Source organism: Sinohyriopsis cumingii, chromosome 8, assembly GCF_028554795.1.
Source record: "Sinohyriopsis cumingii isolate HCF-2022 chromosome 8, ASM2855479v2, whole genome shotgun sequence".
Taxonomy (NCBI): domain Eukaryota; kingdom Metazoa; phylum Mollusca; class Bivalvia; order Unionida; family Unionidae; genus Sinohyriopsis; species Sinohyriopsis cumingii.
Genome location: NC_142968.1, coordinates 103,603,175 through 103,625,344, shown reverse-complemented (window position 1 = coordinate 103,625,344; position 22,170 = coordinate 103,603,175). Strand labels below are relative to the sequence as shown.

The 22,170-nt window shown below is 33.9% G+C and overlaps 1 protein-coding gene across 3 annotated transcripts in view; it reads left to right on the top strand.

The window, feature by feature from the left end:
- LOC149794277 (etoposide-induced protein 2.4 homolog) overlaps nt 1-21,138 on the top strand; it is a 52,525-nt gene extending 31,387 nt beyond the window's left edge. For all 3 annotated transcript variants that reach the window (XM_089968433.1, XM_089968432.1, XM_089968434.1), the window contains exons 7-10: nt 813-924; nt 2,109-2,220; nt 6,473-6,547; nt 11,877-21,138. In XM_089968433.1, the coding sequence (XP_089824559.1) occupies nt 813-924; nt 2,109-2,220; nt 6,473-6,547; nt 11,877-12,033 (456 nt within the window). In that variant the 3' untranslated portion in view covers nt 12,034-21,138. The remainder of the gene's footprint in view (nt 1-812; nt 925-2,108; nt 2,221-6,472; nt 6,548-11,876) is intronic.
- The last annotated feature ends 1,032 nt before the right edge of the window (nt 21,139-22,170 follow it).

Genomic DNA, 22,170 nt, shown 5'->3' with positions numbered 1-22,170 from the left:
TGCTTTTATTTGAGTTTGATTGTTAATGTTCTGCATATTAATTAGTAGTGTCTTCCTTCACACATTTATCATCGCTAATTTACTATGTCGCCATAATGACCAAGCCATTTCCTCTACAAAACTACACTTGTCAGTTTCCAGTGAAAAGTGATGGATATCAGTTCCTGGAATATGCTTGTTTACTTTAATGAGATATAAAATGGGAAGGTGCCTTATATGGTTTGCAAATTTTTCCATTTTGAAATTCCAGCAGCACTGTCAGACAGCTTTTTTTTAATTTCTTGTACATTTTTAAACCACTGTTTTTAAATCATTTGTAGTCCGTGTAATTATAATCCTTGCAATGAGTGTCATATTCATCATTGACATTACCCAAATAACACTTTCTTCATTCACCAGGATGCTTGTCACAATTACGTTGCAAAAAGGTGAATAAGATTCCTTATAACAATGACAAAATGTTTATAGTTGAATTTGGGCATGCCAGTGTTGCAAAGTGGGGATTTGGGGTTAGAAAAGTTCTATTGTTTTATATTTGCCCAGAAATGAGTTATTTATAAAGTAGAACAAAAGCCCAAAATGATCCTTATTTTTGAATGAAATTATGGGGTGTTATCACAGAAGATAGTTGCTCAGCAATAATACCAACTTGATAAGGAAGGTGACGGTCAATCGTAACTCAAATGATGTTAACTATTTTGTAAATTAATATATTTTCACTTGAGTTTGCAAATATTGATTGACTGCGTTTGAATCATTCAGCATCCTTTACTTGTGATATATAGAGTTTCTTTTTGTTCCTTTTATTTTAGGGGATGTTAGCCAATTTTCTACCAATCCCAGCTGTGGGTCAGGTGATCAGTGTACTCCACATGTGTCTCTTGTATTCTCTTTACTCTTTTGAATACAAGTGGATCAATATGGGTAAGTCTATTTTTGTGATTATAGGTAGATTCAGGATGACCAGGCAGTTTGAAATACAGTATATTATTAAGGAAGTATAGTTATAGTGTCATGTCTATCCAGGAAATTGGTGTGCATTCCAATCTGAACATCACGAACCCTTTTCCAGTAGACTCAGAAAGTATATCAGAAGTAATTGTAGGATTTGACTGAGAAAATAAATTCTTGTACACAGTTAGCATACATACTGAACCATTATGCTTTTTTGTTATCTATTAAAAAAATAACAAAACTAAAGCCATAAAAGTTGTTTTTTGTAAATTTTATTATCATCTCTTTAATTCCACTCATATAAATTTGAGAATATTCCTAAAAAGGTGACTGTTGCGTAAGAACAGATATAACCCATTTCCAAGAAAACAGACTGGTTTCTTCCAGCATGAACTGTCTGATAGATTCAGTCTGTTCTTTTAAAGAAAATGACACCAGATGTTACTTGAAATGCTTTATTGTGTTAGTTGTGGATGTTATATGACGCAGAATATTAGAGCAGATTTGTTTTTTCCAACTTCAAAATGTCAGATCAGAAAAAGAACAAACCAACACCACTTTAGAAACTTTAAAAGAAGAATATGAGAGTAATGTAATACAGCACTCTGAGCACCATGTTCATTGCAGAATTCCAGTTCACCATCAGTCAATGAAAATTACACTTGTAACTAATTGAAGTGAGTGCTGAATTTAAATCATTTTTTCAGTATATTTTATGTTTGTATCCTGGTTCTAATACATATGGATTTTGTGACAGAGAATTTTGACCAGCTGCAGAACTAGGTTAGTAGTAAAAATGTATCTTTTCATATGTGCTGTAATTCTGGCATGTATTATATAAAGTACACTTTTTATGCCCAAATTACACTTTTATGTTACTTATCATACCAAAAATTATTTGTACCTGTCAGGGAGTTGCATGTATGAATTTGGAATAATGTGACTAAGGGTTAAAGCTATTTTCTCAGCATTTCTGCTACATTTCTGACATTCCTTTCCCATAAACAGGGGCAGATTGAGAAAAAAAAGCATATTTCAGGTGCCTCCTGCTTTTTGACATGTATTTTGCACAGATTATAATTTCTATGGGTCTCATAATCGTTTTTATCTGCATGCAAAAATAATAATTATTCTCATTTGTTTATTTTGTTCAGGTTTGGAAGTACACCAGAGGGTATCCATAATAGAGATGAAGTGGCCATATTTCTGTGGCTTTGGACTTCCCATGGCTATCCTTACCTCACTTCCATCTTCTTTTGTTGTTAGGTAAATATGAATATTTTCAAGAGCATTTTTGTTTTTTGCTTACTTGTGCAGTAAGGCTGCTTATCTTCTTATCCTTCCATCAGTTCCTTTGGCATTGACACCCTGGTTTGGATATGAATCTAGCTAAGCTGCTTGGATATCTTTGCTTTTTGTTGTTGTAGGGTTTATCGCTATTGTTTTAGCAGAAGACAGACAGTTGAGATGGCAGTGAACTGTAATGGTGAGAGCTCTAGACCACTTGACCACTAAGGGCCACTCTTTGCTTGCAAAATCATGTAACCTTAAATCTAGATACATGATGAGGAATACACTGTATTTAAAAAATATTAAATTGCTGTGACATGTATTTCAACCACTCTATGTTTTTGATGTGTTTCTCAGAAATCATTTCATGCAGTCTGATCACTTAATATGTAGAGGGTCATGAAGAGTAACATCATGAAAAGTACTACAGCTTTTAAATAAGTGGGATCAGTGCTATCTGTATGCCATACTCCAAGGATCTGCATTAAGTTTTGCTTTTAGCTTCGTGTCTTGGGTTGTACTTTGTAAATGGGCCATGATGCAGTCAGCAATTTTCTTCTTAATTGTGAGTTTATTTTGGATTAAATTTCTACATGAAATAAAAATGTACAAATCATCCTCACAATAATGCCATCACTTGGAGCCATAGTGTTTAATGCCCTGTAATGAAGTACATGATACATACAGTTTTACTACCAATTATTGATTGGTTGGGTTGTCATTTATGACACAGCAACACAAGTAGGTTATTTAGTGCTGAGGCAGTTTTTTTTGTGGGGAGATAAAGTGCTTTGTCAGTCACTGTGGTAGCTGATGATGGCTTATCTGATATCCACTGTGCAAATCACTGAGGCACTCTGGTTTTCCTATAGAAGGATCCAGTGCCATCCTCATAGGTTTTTGTCACTGTCTGTATGTGTGTGGTTGTGCATTGGAGATGGCTTTTCATGGTGCAAGTAGTATTCTGCATTTTTGGTTTTTACTGATTTTCACAAATTAACAAACACTGAAAATGAAGGAGCTTGGGTTTTTACTGATTTATATCAAACTACCCCATATTTCCAGTTATTTATTTTCTTAAACACTGGCACCTTATGAGATTTTTGGTTTCTGCAGCTGTGGGATTGGAGCAGTTTTGTTCTGTAAGCACATAAAAGACACAGAGTAGAGGTCAGCATATCAACTGTTTATTTCCTGCTTATTGTGTTGTGCTGAATCTAGAAAAAAATCAACTATTTAAATTTAAAAAAGTGCATGGGCCAAAAATGAAAATCTATTTGTTTTATTTTTTAAAATGTTTTTTTTAATTGATTTCTATGGGGTTTAATGTTTGGAAAATAAACACAGAAAAATTCCATGTTTTACAAATAAAATGCAGAACACTGTGAGAGAAACTAAGTTTGCCTGATAGCATCTCTAACGGAATCCATTGCTTAAACCACAGGCATGTATAATAATTTTAACCTATCTTTGAAGACAAACTTAAAAATAATGAAAGTGTTTTAATATTTTATTATTACAGAAGTGTACGATATTCAGTGCTACAATGAATTGGGTCATTCACACAATGAATTTGCAAATTCTTGATAAACAGATCCATCATACTGTTTTTGATAGACTCTAGGTGCATTTCCTCGAAAATTTCCGACCATTATTTATCATAAATTTACTAGATGAATTGCAATAAATAATTGTACTATAAAAATTCAGTTTTTAATTATTGATCATATGATGACTGTCATAGCAATACATTTTCTTGATGGAAAGTACTTAAATGTGGGATGGGCTTCTTTATTGACATCATCATCATCACTGAAAGAACTTAATTGTATGATGTCTCAGTTCAGCTGCTTTTGTGTTTCACTTATTATGACTTAATGGTTCATTCATGCTCCATATTTTTTACTATTATGATGAGCAGTGCATTCGTTTGAGAAATTGACTGAAAAATTCTTAAATCTATGTTAAAAATCCAAGTCACACATGCTGCATTCATTTGCTGAGCATGCGTGAACCGTATGCATCTGTTTTATTTTAATAAATGTAAAACAGATAGGTGTGAAAATCAAGCCTACAAACTTTTCAAAGTTGTAGATAATTAGATAATCAAAATATGGTCAGAAATTTAATTATTGCATCATTGTGCTATGTTGGTTTGATCAGTGGCCTAGTGGTTAGGGCATCTGCCTAGGATGTGGGAGGTCGCAGGTTTGAACCCTGGCTGAGTCATACCAAAGACTTTGAAATTTTTTACTAACACAGACATGATTTTTCTCCATTTTAAAGTGGAATTCCACTTTTCTCCTGACTTGAATCAGATTTTTCTTGATATAGTCCATTTTTTATATGATCTCCAATCTGGTTTTTAAAAAATGTTCTGTCTGCTCACATTCCACAACAGCCATTGTAAATTATTATTTCCCATATATTAGTACACAACTCTTGTAAAGAATATTCTGCTTAGTCCAAGGTTTTAATTCATCCAGTGAATCTTCATGTAACTGATGGCAATGAAAAGAAGAAGCATGCTTGCAAAATATGGTGTCTCGAGTTGTTGAGAGAGACCATGACAAGAAAAGTTTAGATAAAAGTATGGGAATGGCTAGAGTGAAAATTTGACGGAAGTTTAGTTGGTCAGTTTATAAGAAAACTGAATGCTAGAGGACTGACCTTTTGTGACCTCTGCAATAAAGATCTGAATTACTGAGGTCTCAGCTTTTTAAGCTGCAAATTTTTGGATGTGGTTTTATAGAATAATAAACATGATGTAACAAATGTGCAAACTGTTATCCCTAATTTCATATAATATATAATGCCTGTGACCTCTGCAGCTGGTTAAAACAATTAGAAATACATATGTTCATTGATACAGTCATAAAGATATACTATTTCTTGTACATGTTTTTTTTTAGTAGGTCTATGACCTCAGCTGTTGAATCACATTTCACAAACCCGTTCAACAGATTGATCAGTGATAGAACATGTCATTTGACATGGTTAACTTGTCTCTGCATATGTCCTTCACATGCTACATGTGACAGTTTATTTTTCAATGATTATAGACCTTATGAATTATATGAAATATAGAAAACAGTTGCTCATTATTTTATAAAACTACATGTGATAATTTATGACTAAAAAGGCAGTGAGTTCATTTTCTTACACCTGCAGCACATGTATAAACATGTTCTTCTTTCACACATGCACACATGATGATTCAGTCGTTCCTGTAGGCTGGTAGATCTTACTGGGTTTTCTGTTCGAACTCTGGCTGAGTTATACCAAAGACTTGTAAAAATGGTGCTAACAGCTGCCTCACCTGGCATTCGGCATTAAGAGGTTAGTGTTAGGACTAGTCGGCCTGGTGTCAGGATAATATGACTGGTTGATGTTGATGTTGATGTGGGGTTTAATGCCATTTTTCAGCACACGATAGGCTATACATGGCGGCCAGTATTAATGGTGGAGGAAGAACCCGGGAAAACATCGGGAAGAACCACCAACCCACGAGAAGCTACTGGCAAGCTTTCTCACATACCCATATTAGCTTAATCCTAGACTCGAACCCACGCAGACAGAGGTGAGATGGCAGTGATCCTTAACGGAGAGCGCTTTAGACCACTCGGCCACGTTTGGCCCCTGATAATATGACTGGGTGGGACATCATGTTATATGTCTGCAACATGATGTCCCAGTGCTAGACATAACTATAAACTGCCACAATGCAGTCATCATTGCAGTATGACTCAAAATTTGTTAAAGCTACATTAAGATTCCAAATCACACATGCACATCCTGGGTTCTTCTTCCACCAGTTATGGTGCCTGCTATGTAGAGCCATCATGCATTGAGAAATGCATTAATCCAAAACAACAACAATGAAAGTTGAGTTCAACAGACCTGATAGCTCTAATTTAGCTTTATTTATAAGTGTCAATTGCATGTCACAGTGCAGCCTTTATACAAAAAAAGGCTGACAAGTGTGTTTTTAAACAAAACTGATGGGTCACTTGTGCTCATAATTTTTTACATATGTAACATAAAATGAACTATGAATACATATATATTATATTTAATGTTTCTGATGACATATATGATAAATATAATAACAGTTATGTTGTATACATCGTTTGTGTCTAAAGGTCAAAGAACTCAACCTGTGGGTTTCATGATCTTGGACACTCATGAATATTTCCTGCATCATCCTCAATCAATTCAATATTTGCAGTGGCTGTGTATTCTCCATATTGTTTCCACTGTCCATAATAAGTGCCAATGAAGCTGATGAGAACAACCACAGATTGTAAGTAGCTTGTGATATAAATATACCTAAACTTAGGGTGCAGCATTTATTATGTATATTTGTACATGTAAAATATACACTTTACTGTTGTCATATAATGTGTTAGCAGACTGAGATTGACAATGTTCATTCTGCTCGTGATTTTTGTTGAGTCTGCCTTGGCACAATCTAGAGAAAGTAATCCTATGCATTTTTACCCATCCATCTCTCTGTCCTTACTAGATATAGTTCATTGTTAAAGTTTTGTAAATTAAGTTCATTACTAGTTTCTCACTTTGTTGCTGAATAAATGTGGACTTCACAGAGAGGGGTCTCTTGTCTCTTGTAAATCAGTAGAACAGACGAGGATCTGTATGCATATTATGCCATTGCAAATCTGGGTCTATGCAGTTGGGTGCATATCATATGCCAGCAAATATGGTACATTTGGAAGTGCTTAAATCCATTTCAGTGGGGTTAATTTTGTAGATACTTTGATTTTCTTACTCCAGTCATTGATAAACAGGGTGTTAATTGTTTTGTGCCAGTAAATGAATTTTAATTACATTTAACATTACAACTTGAAGAACATGAGGGCAATTCAATGAAATTCTTGCATAAATTTGCAACATCCTTATTAGTAATGGTTTGTAATTTTTTGCAAGGTATTTTTTGGATATGAATGGTGTTATGTCATCCGTTTTCATTGATATAAGTGGTGAAGTAATTAAAATAAAACAAAGGACCAGTTTTACCCACAGTGCCTTGTATAACTTTTTCTGAAATTGCCATATTACACTTCAAACCAAAATCAAAATTTACTTATTTACTTAAATGAATTGGGCTCTGATGTTTTCAAGGCTTGCAGTTAGTTTGCAATTCATTGTGGATATGAAATGGTATTATGTCATCATTTGAAATTATTTTCTTTGATATGAGGTGATGTTAATAATATAAAATATTGTTACCAGTTTACCAACATTATATTGCAAAACATTTGTACAGGCATTTCTGTAATTGGCATCATCTGCTACAAATCATACTTTAAAAAAATTGGAATTGATTTACTTGCAATTGAGCCTCCTGTGTTTTTAAGGCTTGTTGCTATCATTTAAAGCTTCCCAGGACATAAGGTCAAATAAGCTTATGGGATGGCACTACACCGAGCAGGTGTTATCCATCTGTTGTTTGTCATCTATCAACTTCATTCTGTTTTCAGCTTCTGGAAAAACTTGTGGGCCAATTTTAATTGAACTTGGTACAAATGTTTCGAAGGGCTTAAGGGACATGCTGTACCTGAAGTGTGTTTCGTTTGGCTGCCCTAGCCAACATGTTGCTTCTACTGCAACCAAAATGGAAAACCTATTTTTGACTTCTTTTATAGTATGGCTCCTCCAGTTGTGTTCTGATTGAGAGGAATTTTTGTAGTATTATGTCCCTTGTAGTTCACCCAGTAAAATTGGGTCTTCCCTAGCAACCATTTGGAAAACCTATTTAGACTTCTTCTCTAGGGCCTTCTCAATTACAGTAGGTATAAATGTTTCTAAGGCCATTGTTTATACAAAAAAATTTAAGGACTGGCTTCCCAGCTACATTATGGCTTCCTTAGTAGCTATGTGGAAAACTCCAGATGAATGGCTGGGCCAAATTTGATCAAATTTGGAGGGTATGTTTTTTTAGGACATGCCTTAACATAAATTATAGCCTTGGTAGATCCCATAGCAATGACGTAGCTTCCATAGCAACTGGCAAAAGCCTGTTTTCGGTTAGTAGTGTTCCTGGCCGCGAGGCCAAGTGACCTTATGGTATGGTCCAGCATCTGATTGATGGAGCTTGTTTCCATTCTAGATCTAGAGACTGTATTTTAGAACTTGGGTTTTTTTTTCTTCTATACATCTCAGTATAATAACTCTTACCTAGGGGTTGATATTCAGCTAAGAATAGCTCAAGAAAATTTACACCAGCCTAAAGTTTTTTCAGTGATTTAAGCTCTTGGCTATGTAGAAAATGTCATTTTGTTAAATAAAAAAGGTAGATACTCGAACAGTTACAGTTGATCATCCTTAAATCTGTGATTTGTTACAGCCATACAATCATGAAAATAACATTAACAAAACTGGTACCACATGAGTAACAGTAATTTCATAGTTAGCATTCCATCTTGAGAGTCAGGAGGCTTTTAATAGTTGAGATTCTGCTGTTCTTTCTTGCGGGTTTGTAGCTTCATGTAGACGTTTGATATTGGAGGTGCATCTGACCGCTCGGGTGGTGTAAGTGATTAGTGCATCTGCCTCAGATGCGGGATGACACAGGTTTGATCCCAGGCTGAGCCATACAAAAAACTTATTTAAAAAACAGTACTAGCAGCTGCCTCACCTGGTGCTCAGCATTAAGAGGTTAGTGTTAAGACTTCTCAGCCTGGTGTCATGACAATGTGACAGTTAGACATCATGCTAAATATCTGCTTCATGATATCTTAATTCTAGATTTCACTAAAAACTTCCACACTACATACTTCTTAGCGATATGACTGAGAAATTATTAAAGCTACGTTAAAAATCCAAATCACACACACACACACACACATTTCCATCTAGCAAGTCTGTAGCTTCCTACTGGCCTTTGATAATAGAAGTCCTGCAGTTACATCTTCTAGGCCTGAGTTTTCTGTTGGCTTTTGAGACTGAAAGTTCTGAACCTTAATCTTCTGAAATCTGTTATCCATTTTGGAAACAAGGGATTGGGTTGGTTAAAAATAAATTTATATTCAGGATATAAAAGATTTATATTAGTGATCAAAATTAGTTTTGTTAATTTTTATTTTAATTTCTGTTGTTTTTATTAGGACTTCACGTATTTTCATGGACATGCATCACTAGATGATACAAGCAAAGTGTGAATCCAAAAATCACGGAGTGTAAAACTCTAAATCTTAGCAACAATAAATTGAACACAAGATTTACAACTTTGATAAAAGTTTGGTATGCAAATGTTTAAAGATTCAGGATGCACATAAAGTACTTTGTTGAGACAATGATTTCATGTCGACAGAATTATTGTTTATGTCTTTGAGTTGGGTTCATTTTTAAAGGCAACATAAAGTGTTGAATTTACCAGACTAAACCATTAACTTTGAAAATAATGTGAAAGATAAGACCCTATATTTTCCTCATGAGAGAAAACCTGCAATTCCCAAAAAAAATTTCACATAACCAACTTGATTGGCAACAAGCATAGTTCATAAATGTTTTGTCTTAAGAATTGTCATGCATTATTATGTGTAAGTTAACGATATTTATGTTACATCAGAAAAGTTCTTGGTAAACAGACGTCACTGGAGCTGATGTAAAACTATCCCTTGGGCAGTTTAAATAGCATGAATTAAAGGAAAACAGGTCAGGTATGAACTACCATTTCACCTATTACTTAACTGACTGACAATAGCTAGTGAGAATTGTTTGAAGGAGTGGAGGGGCTATTTATTCTTTGCACATACTACAGACAATACAGTTACATACGTCAACTTGGTTCTGCAATGTGGGTGTGTGAGAAAGCTTACCAGTAGCTTCTCATGGGTTGGTGGTTCTTCCCAGGTTTTCTTGGTTTATCCTCCACCATTAATACTGGCCGCCTTACATTGCCTATCATGTGCTGAAAAATGGCGTTAAACCACACAACAACAACAAAAACAAATCAACTTGGTTCTGACCATGATTCACTCAGAGAATCCAGCAGAGAAGTTTGAACACCAGGACCATCCAGTCCCTAGTGAGACTAGTGATGAAGACTAATGATACTGGCATTACTTTCATATTCAAATTTTGGGCATGTGAAATTTTTTCAGTGCTCATGAATTTATTTGAGTCACCGGCCTGTGTCCTGTGTCTACATAATTTTCTTTAAGCACTGGCATAGAGTTACAAATGAATTTCAGTGGTGTTACAAATGAATTCCGATATTGAATGTACTGATTTACAAATAGACTGGAATGTGGTGATGTGCTAACAGTTTTGATGTATCATAATAATATTATCTTAGATGTCCTTGAATGAATTCATAGTAATCCTGTAATGGTGATATAGTCCAAGAAATATTATTGAGCATTTTGTAATTTCATTGAATAATTTAAATAAATCCTGTAAAATAAAAACTGAACACAACAGCAAGACTGATTCCACTTAAGATGTTACAGTAGAGATGAGTAATGCTGAAGCATACAATTTGATATACCTCCCCAACTGACCTATGTCACATTAAGTAACCATTTTCAGGAAATACTCATTCTTCTTAATTGACTGATCCATAAAATTCTAGAACATTCTTTATTTCCAATTAAATCTAGACCTTGAACTCAACGTTATTAAATATGTTTGCCTGCAATTAAAAATGAGCTTAATATTTAATACAGAAGCTTAGAGAAATATTAGCCATGAAACAAGTTGTTTACCATATAAACCCCAAAAATGTGACTAGTTAGGTAGGCCATAAACTCGAATAATGATCAAGATCAATCACACAATATAGGGGGCCTCGAGTGGCCGAGTGGTCTAAAGCGCTCTCCGTTACGGATCACTGCCATCTTGCCTGTCTGTGTTGGTTCAAGTCTCGGATTCAGCCAATGTGGGTATGTGAGAAAGCTTGCCAGTAGATTCTCGTGGGTCGGTGGCTTTTTCCGGGGTTTTCCCAGGTTCTTCCTACACCATTAATACTGGCCGCCATGTATAGCTTATCGCGTGCTGAAAAATGGCGTTAAACCCTACAACAACAACAACACAATATAGATATACATGACATATAATGATGGAGAAACTCCAACACAAAATACATATTAATTGTACATAACAAAAATGAATGCTTATATGAACCTTGCAGTTTTCACTTGTCCATCTATAGCAATATCTGCTTTCACCATTGTCATGTGATTTGACACTTGTCCATCTGTAGCAATGTCTCTTTTCACCATTGTCATGTGATTTGACACTTGTCCATCTATAGCAATATCTGCTTTCACCATTGTCATGTGATTTGACACTTGTCCATCTATAGCATTATCTGCTTTCACCATTGTCATGTGATTTGACACTTGTCTCACAAGAAGAATGCAGTGGATTCTTTGGCATAAAGTCAATGTCATTTTCATATTGTAGGCTAAAATATTCCTGTTTAAATTACACTCACAAGTTTGTTGGCAAGTTTAACCTTGTTATCTAATATATTCCTTTATATATCTCTTGATGAAGCAAAGGATAGAATTAAGTAAAGTCATCACAAAGAATAGAATTTTGTTCTTATTCTACAGAAAGAAAAATACTTTTCTAGTTTCACAAGTTTTTTTATTTTTTATTTTCAGAGATTATTTTCAACTAAAACTGTTTGGGCCAGTTATTCACATCTCGAATGCATTGTTCAGTCACTCCTTCAAAGGTCAAAAGTCTCAGAGATCTGCCAGAACAGATGCTTCAGTTCAGCAGGGCCAAACGTCAGAGAGGTCGACTCCCAAAAGGTGACAGATATGGGAACTAGTGCATTTAACTAGATTTTAATTACTTTTATTGAAGAGAACTTTTGCCAAGGAGCTCACAAGTTTTAAAGCACCAAAACATTTTTAATTGTATATAACAGAACATTTGTCACAGCAGAAAAATTTGATTAGCATGCAGTATTTGTGAATAATTCTCAAATTGTATCCTTTAATTTTCATATGATTGTAATTTTTGTTGTCAATAAGAGAAATGCAGCACTCATTTGCAAATTTAAAGGTTTGTTTTTATGAAAGAAAGATGATTCACTTTTGAAAAGAACATTGTTACAGTATTGACACAGGGTTCTTACGGTCTTTGACAATTTGGGAAAAATGAGGTAGCATTTTCAAGGCCTTGAAAGTTTGGGAAAATTGAGCAGATTAATCTGAGGTCTTCAAACTTCTTTGAAAATTGAAAAAAACCCAGATATTTTAATTTCATTCCATAATCACAGCGGTGGCTTCTCTTTCCAAATTGATTGAAGAGAATAAACAGCAACTAAAATTATAATGCATTTTAAAGCAGTGCCAATGTCTGTTAAGAGAACAATTTATTTTGTATTAAATCTGATGCATAAGTTACATATTTCTGAAGTAACAATAAATGTTATCCTTCCTTCCAGATCATTATAAAGGAATTTTAGGAAATTCATTATAGTTTGAATTTCATCATTAAACAATATTGTAGTATTCTGCATTCATTGTTTTCTCATAGAACATAACTTGTGTACAAATGATAGCAAAAATAAATCTTGGAAATTTATGTTTGTGGTCTTCGAAAGTTTGGGAAAATCTTTGAATTTATCATTCAGAATTCTGATGAACCCTGTGACAGTATGTATTATCTGTAGAAAGTATGTATAAACTTGTACCTGTAGTGTCATACTGAGATACGACAACATATTCTGTGCAATTTCAGTGAATTCTGTAAGATCTGATATTTTTGATGATAGAATCAACAGTGCTAAGGTTTTGGTTAACTTTATTATTAGCATATATTTTCTAAACCCATTGATTCAGCCTCATCATTCTATGCATGAATCATTATGTATCAAAGACAATTCATTCTGTGACAATCTTGCTTGCTCTTTTGACATGGGGTCAAAGTCAGTCATAGAAAAATTGTGTTATGGATTTAGTTTCTTAGAAAAATGTCGTTAACGTTTTGGTTAATGGTTTACATTTGATTACTTTGTTAATCTCATGATTGCTTTTCTTGATATTTGGAATGAATTATAGTGATACAAAGATAGTTAATTTTGCTGCATGCTTGCTTGTCACATTGTCTTTGGAGTCAAGGTTATAGTCATAGAAAATTGTGTTATGATTTTTCATTTGTTTTGTTTTCAATTATTTTTTGACAAATCTCATCAAGGATTTTGTTAATTTTGTTGAAGAATCATGATGAACCGAAGCCAAATCACTCTGTGACACACTTGCTCAACCACAGTCATTGAAATTTGCATTAAGATTTTGGTTAAAATTTATCCATTTGCTTATTTGTTACCAAACCTTTTGATAGAGTTTGATCATACTTGAGATATATCATTATTTAGCTAACAATTCATTCTACATTAATGTTTGCTCAACTATTTGACCTTGGCATCAAGGCAGACCTGCCAACTCTTACGATTTTGCTGTAAGTCTTGCAAAAATTACCCATAAAATACTGACTTATGGTATACTTGGAAAAAGTATGGAAAATGATTGTTGACAAAAAATCCGGATAATTGGTTCATCTGTGTTTTATTTGGATTCAGGTTTCATCTTAGAATTAGGGATCCAGACTAACTTTAGAGCAGCACCCCAGATGCTTTAAACTACACCTATTTGTTCATGTGAAGCATCTGCATGATCAAACTGTTGATTATAGAATTTTTAAAAATGGCGCACAGAAAGCGATACATGTTTAAGACAAAAGGGAAAATAAGCTTCTAGAAAAGTATTAATAATCAACACAGAAGAATAAAAAGGAGTATTCAGATTCTTGTGAATAAAAGCTGAAAAGGACACAGTTATGTTTATTGAACATCACATGCCAATTTGAGTATGTCTCGTGGCAGGAGATATGATTATTTTGTTATGTGAAATGGAAAAGAATTTCCAAGATTTACGTCAAGTTAAGAAATAGCAACAAGTGATTGAGATGCATAGGGTCTGGAACTAGAGTTTATGTGCCTGTTAAAAAAATCAAAGCCTACTTTACAAACTTTTTCAATTGAACATAATGTATATCATCGATGCATCAAACATTTAATTATGTTTCCCAGCTTTACAATAGCAGTTATTGATATTTTACTATACCTTATTGAAAACTGGTCAATCTTACGGAAAAAAGTCAACTGCCTTCCTGAGACTGACTCGTCAGGGTTGGAAGGTCTGTCACGGTCACAGTCGTAGATAAATTGCATAAAAAATTTGGTTGATTTTGTTAATGCTTTGGATGAATTGCTGTGAATTGAAGACAATTCTGTTACAGGCTCACTTGACACTTCCACCTTTGGGTCAAATTAAGTCAAAGAGCATTTGTGTTGAGGTTTTGGTTAATGGTTTTTATTTCCTAAACCCCTTGCTGGATTTTCTTTGTATGTGGGATGAGTCATTATGAATCTAAGACAATTTGTTTTTACATGTTTGCTTACAGAGAATATGTTTGTCAAAGTTTTGGTTAACCTTTTTTCTTTGTTTATATTTATTAAGCCCCATTATGGATTTTTTTCATTATGAACCAATATGTCTACTAAGCTTTTATACCTTTGGGTCAGTAGCAAACAAGCCTTTTGTCCTTTCTTTGGGTCAGTAGCAAACAAGCCTTTTGAATTTTGGGTCAGTCACAAACATTTTTGCAGCACTACTTTGATCTTGAGCTTAAAATGTAGACCCTGACCTTCATGTTCCTCACACTGTGAGATGTCACACAACTGTAAAATGAAAAAAGATATATTGGGCTCATTGTATAAACATTTATTTCTTTATTGTAAATTGTAGTTTTTGGAGTTAATATGAGAGGAAGAGTGTTCCCCAACTTGGATTTTTGAGAAAAGAGCTGAATTAAATGCTTTTACTTTGCTGATGAAAATTTATGAGAAAATAAGATAAATTCTACAGGCTGAGCTTAGCAGTGTTATGATTGGTTGAATGCTAACAAACTTATTCTCTACATTGGCATGATCAACTTATGCCACTGTGACCTCCAAGAAAAGATGCAAAACTTGCTGACACTAACTTGCTTAAATTTAACAGTGAGACAGTTTCAAGCATCAAGAACTGTGACTTCTTAGGTAATCCGTTATTCAGGAGCTTAACTTTCTCACAGTGATTACAGAAGCAGTTGGAAAATTTAATAGATCTGATGGAATTCTTACATATGTCTCTTCTTTCATTCCAAGTTAGACAAAGAATGCTCTTATTCTTCCCCATGCCAATTATTTTCCGAACACTCATTGTAGTCTGCCCATGTCTTCTCTTGAATACTTATGAAAATGAAAAATTTCAGCATGCAGATGATTTTAAACTCTTATTACTACACTCATGCTTTTGATGTGCTAAACCAGCTTCATTTTCTCAGTTTTCAAGCAGATTATAAATAGTTGATTCAGCTTAATGCGGAAGTTCAAAAAACTCGTGTCTCCAAAACAATTTATGTACTTTGAAGGAATATACTGAGTAAATGGAAATACATACCAAATTTTATTATATTCACTGAGCAGTTTTAATGACATGACTGATTAATTAAAAAAATTGGCTACGATATTTTGGACTTGCAAAGGTAGAGATAATGGATACAGTTGTGATGTCACTAATTGCATCCAGTCTAGTGCCAATATGTTGGTCTGCCAATTCATTGATGCCCTAAAGTTCCTTTTGAACTCTTAAAAATATCACATAAAACAACAGTGTTAAACCATGTGTAATAATGAAGATGAACTTAGGCCATGGATATGTACAATTATATCGGCTAATGTGGGTATGTGAGAAAGCTTGCCAGTTGTTTCTCGTGGGTTGGTGGTTCTTTCCGGGATTTTCCAGGTTCTTCCTCCACTGTTAATACTGGCCGCCATGTATAACCTATCATGTCCTGAAAAATTATATTAAACCCTTCAACAACAACAACAACAACAACGTACAAAGAACCAGTTGTCATGGTTGTCATATTGTGAATTCTTCTAGGAGAAACTTAAGCTTTTGTTCTTTGCCAAGAAAATTGAACATGATTTGTTACATAAAGTTTTATCAAGATAGCAGGAGATATTGCTAAAACATGTACATTTTGTCAGAAAATCTGATTATAGTGAAATTAAATCTCAACTGTTTAACAGCTGTCAAGACTTTGAGTCACTTCCATCTCGTAGCTTATTGCTTGACCTGAGTTGACTAAGTGTCACAGGTATGGACCAGTACTGCTTTCAAAAGACAAAGAGCTTAAAAATATGGTGACAGTTTGTGCATGAAGAATGACATGATTTTTGCATTCAAGAAATTGTCCCATACAAAGGTACTGAAAACCGACAATTGTATAAATACATACATTTTAACACATTGATAAAATCAGTTTTTCACAAGCAGTTCATTTTTCTTTTACAGACAAATTCATATTAAAGTCTCATGATTTTCCCCTGTAACTACATCAGTTTTGGAATTTAATGTGTATATTGGTAGATACCATGGCAGTTCATTTAATTTTATGGGGTCAAGGAAATGGGATCAATGACCTCCCAATAGATGTACAATCTGCTATCAACTTTAAAGATATAAAAAATGTGTTTAGTATCTAAGCTCTGTAAGAGGTTCATTTTAATGTTTTTTTCATGTGATTAATTGTGTGTCAGTGTTCTAATCATTCCTGTCCATGTAGTTTTATTTTAATTGATGATGTGATATGTTTGATATTCATGGTCTTAATACCTTTGTTTGTTTCTATCTTGTTTAATAAGTATTTTGCACATGGATATTCTTAGTGTTTTATGTTGCTTTTATTTTCATATCATGTCTTGTCTACCTTTGGCCCTTAAGTTGGTGTAACTGTCCCCTTATTTTATGTCCATTATTTTCTTTATGTATTGTTTTCAAGTGTATGTTTTTATGGAACCTTTGAACATTCACTTTACAGTTGACAAGGTAGCTGAAAAAAATTATTCCAATCTCAAATCTCCTGTCTTGATCCAACTTGTCTTGTGGGAGGCTGAAACCAGACTCAAACAACAGTTTTATAATGTTTTTTTAGAACCCCCAGCATACATACAGGAAGCTAAATCATCATGTATGTACGTGCATTTGATAAAGACATTGTTTATGACTTTGTCGGTGAGGACTTTTTAACATCTATATTTTTACCCAGATATGTATAGTAACATTTTAAGCATGCATTGCATATATTACACCCAGTAGAGTAGGTATTTGAAAATAATTCAAGAGTCTTGTACTTTGTTTAACCTCATTTTGTTTCATTATGTTAGCACATGTGGCACACAAAACTGAATGCTGCTAAAAAGGTCATGTTGTTGCAGGTTCATTAACATGAGTGAAACATCAAGGACATAAAGTTAAATCATCCTCTAACTGAATAAATACCTTGATTTTGCTGGAAACTTGAATAATTGAATAAATACCTTGATTTTGCTAGAAACTTGAATAATTGAATAAATACCTTGATTTTGCTAGAAACTTGAATGATTGAATAAATACCTTGATTTTGCTAGAAACTTAGCTGTGTATCCCCTTGCCAATCAGGACGGGAGGGGTTATAGCATTTTGTCTTGTTTGTGTTTGGGATGGGAGGGGTTATATCATTTTGCCTTGTTTGTTTTTGGGATTGTTTGTATGTTCATTTGTGTGTTCATTTTATGGAAGGGGTTATAGCATTTTGCCTTGTTTGTTTTTGGGATTGTTTGTATGTTCATTTGTGTGTTCAGTTTTTGCTTAAGCCCTTAATATCTTGGAATTTAGTTCATTTACATTTGTGAAAATTGGTCTGTAGATGTGACCTAGTTCTTGTACTTGAGTGACAGGGTATTTTCAGTCATTCATTTCATACACACTCAATGTATTGGACCCTATTTAACATATACATATGAAAACTGGCATGTGGGTGCATTTGGACAGTAAAAGGTCAATCATACCAAAACTAGGTCACTAGTTTCTTGCTTGAGTGACTTGTGTAGTTTCAACCATTTTTCATTGTTTGTTCAAGATATTGGACCACATTTCACCTGCAGTTGTAAATATTGGAATTTGATGCATCTTGGTGAGAGTAGCTCAACCATAAATAACAAGGTCAGTTGTGATCTAAATATTTAATGACACGTGACTTTTTTTACTTAAAAGCTATTTCTTTATGCCTTCAATAAATTCATCCCTATTTCACCTACACATGAAAATTGATATGTGAATGCATCTCAAGGAGAGTAACTTGACTTTAACAAACTAGGTCACTGTGACATCATTTTTGTGCACAAGTGAAGCTCGTTATTTCAGCCATTTCTTACATACACTTATCTTTAACCATATTAAATTTAGTCGATTCAAACTTTTTTTCAACCCTGCTCTGTTGAAACTTGGTATGTTGGTGCATCTTTGTGAGTAGTATATTTGTGGTAGTATTTCCTTGTCCATGGGAACCATGATTGCACATTTGGTAGAATGTCAGAATTGTAACCAAAGTTTTACAGTTTGATTCCCACCACAGGCCAGTTTGGTGTGTGATTGGGAAAGGCAGTCAGCTACTATTTCCTTGAGACAATTTAGCCAAATAAAGTTGCGACTATGCTGTTAAATACAAAACAACCAAATAATGATCCTTGTCATAGTGGCTTGGATTATCAGCCTGTGGGTAATGGGTTCCAGTCCTGTCCTGGCTCGCTTGAATCAGCTGTCCCTGCATATATTTTTGCAGTGATCATAACATGAATGACCTGGGCATCAGTCTTTCACACTAGTCTGTATATTTTCTGTTACTCTAATTGTGTGAATGCTGGTATATATATGTATGTATGTATGTATGTATGTATGTATGTATGTATGTATGTATGTATGTAAACACCCTGGTTTTGCATTAACAAGATTGCACAGTTCCTTGTGTACAAGGATGATCAGTTCAAGATTTGATAGTGATTTACCAAGAGTTGAAAGGTATTACAAGAAATACATGATGGAAGAGTTTATTTTGAACATGTAATAATAAAGAACTGTAAACATACTTTTATTCACGTTAGTCACTTTTGCAGGCTTCACAGTATGGATCAAAATGCATGCAGTTTAATTGCTATAAAGTAGAAGGACGTCAAGAAAAACTGAACTCAAGTAGCGGTGAATTAAGTAGGACTACAGTGATAATGTAAAGCAGTTGAAAAATACAAACTAGGACTGATATATGGCCTAATTTTAATATGTCTGTTTGTTTCCAAAAAGGTTAGTAATGTATTCATTGTGCAATAAACTTTTTATGAGTCACATGTCTTATTTTTTTAAAAGTGGTTAATTGTGATATAAATTTGTGTGTCATACGTTAAAATGGCCTTGAGCTGGTACATTTTTTTACACTGAGAATGAGAGACTTGAAACATAATATTATATTTTGCCAGAGCTGTTGATAATGACTTTATGAGAATCTCAGCATTGTCACCTTTGCTTTGGAATAATGCTTGCACAAAGTTTGTAAGCATTATTATTTTCAGAACCATGATTTATAATGATGGAGTTTGTGCTGTAAGTTTAATTTTTTAACCCATGTCAGATCAAACGTTTTAAACAATTATGCAAGTTGTAAATTTTATATGTAGATTACACTTGTAATTTGAAATAGATAATTAGAAAATTAGACAAAGTAATAAAAACCTAGACTATAGGGCAACTAAGAATATTTGACTTCCAGATATTCACTTTGAAATCTTACAAAGCAACAAACCCAATATAGTGGTTTTATTCTATAATACATTTTGTTTTATTGATATTATATGAATATTAGGATTTAACAATTTTTACAGTTTAAATCTTTTCAAATATGGTACAGTAAAATGTATGTTATACGATTATTTATAATGATTTAAAGAAAAAATGTCAGTTCAGAAGTCATTCGTTACTCAGGCAAGTCATGAGCAGTTGAGTAATTGTGGCTGATAAGGAAGACGTTTACCCTAGTATTCATAGAAAAGAAACCAATCTTGCCTACTGTCACAAAATTGTATAAATCCTTTTATTTATTAAATACATGTACTCGGGTTTTGTTTTTTGTGTACATAGTGAGTTCGGTTCATCCTATGCCGCATGTGCAAAGTACTTTCAATGGGAAAAACCCAATGCTTCCAGTGCACAGACAATGTATGTCGATTTCGTTTGTGTATCAATGCCTCACCGTAAGATTAAATCTTCACATTACGGAATGACTTGTCAGTGAGTGGTCTACTTTAAGGACTTACACATCTTCAGCTGTATAGCTTACCAGAGTGACCAGAGCGATGTGAGTTATCGAAGTGATTAGAGTCAACATGGTGCCAGCTGTAGAGCTAACCATAGAAGTCAACCATAGCGCTGTGAAGTTGAACCATAGCAGCCATAGAGCTGAATAAATGGCGTTGCAGGTGATTGGGCATTGCTGACCGAGATAGGTGGGTGCTGATTGCTTGATGACCAACCTGGAATACTGACAACTGGAATGGCCAGTGTGACTGGTAGCTGAGTGTGCTGGTGATGGAGTGTATAACTCCATACATGTAATCTTTTATCTGTGAGCTAATTTTGGGGGGTTTGTAAAACCCAGTGTGGTTTTGGGACAGTAAAGATAATTTATATATCTGTCCCTTTTGTTTACATAATTTCACTATTTGTGTGAATACATTTTACTATATGGGTAAATTACTACATTTTGTTTTACTATTTTAATAAAACACATCAATCTTTTCATTGTGAAATCACAGTGAATCATTCACCCCATGTCCTTGTGTAAGGTCATTTACTAGTACTTGTATTTTCATTATTAAGACCGTTTATGTTACTTGATCCAATATTTGGAACATAGACATGCACATATTAATCATAATTAATTGCTCATTCAAGTCGTTTGTTATTAAACATTGTATTATTATCACCATCAGAAGTGTTATGTTTTAAATCCGAAATCCCACCTGGTTATCTTGTTACACCCACACCACACATATATGCCAAAGCCATGATCAGAGCCATTCTAAATAATACCCCACCTTCAGACTTGGAAATTTTTTATCTGTTGCAGTTCAGATTTAGCACAATAATTTAATCTTCTCATACCTGGAAAATGTGAAAACCTCCATCTGCACATGCTTTCAGATTGGTTTATTTTGGTGGTTGTATGTGTACTGATCTTTTTCACTGCATGCAGGTCCTCTTCAAGGCACTGTTTCTCATCATGTACATTAGGCTGTTCCGTTTCGCAACAATAATTAGGTTTAAGGTTGGAGGGTACAGTCATATTTCATGTAAAGAGAAGGTTTTGTACAGTGGAATTAATGAATAGAGTGTCGATGTCACTGGACTAGATTCAGTGGAGCTAAAAACAAAGATGGTATTCATGATATGTACAAATGTTGAAAATAAAAACTGACCAGTGACAAGCAAAATGACAGAACCTTTTGCAAAGGGAACTTTGCAATATTTTCTTTATTCACTGAGTACAGCTACTGGTTTCAGTATTAGCGTAACATAGACTCACTGTGCCTTAGTTGTTGCAATAGCTCATCTGATAAAGTGGAGGCTGTTGTTAAATAATGGGCACTTATCTTTGTTGTTTTCTAGAAAAATAACTTTAATACAGTTTTCATGTAAAGAAAAGAAGAGCATAATTGATGTACCGACAGTAATTTAATAATTTTATTCTTGCAAATGATAAATCAGTATCAATTATATACTGTTAAGATTTTGCATTTATTACATCAAAAACACATTTCCTTCGCATTTATTGTTCTGATGGTTCAGATTATTCTGAGGTTTAAAATGTTACTTTGGTTTGTCAGTTGCTGTTGTTTTCATTGAACATAGTATACCATGGTTAAAATTTAATTATACTGAAGTGTATATATATATATATATATATATATATATATATATATATATATATATATATATATATATATATATATATATTGATTGATGA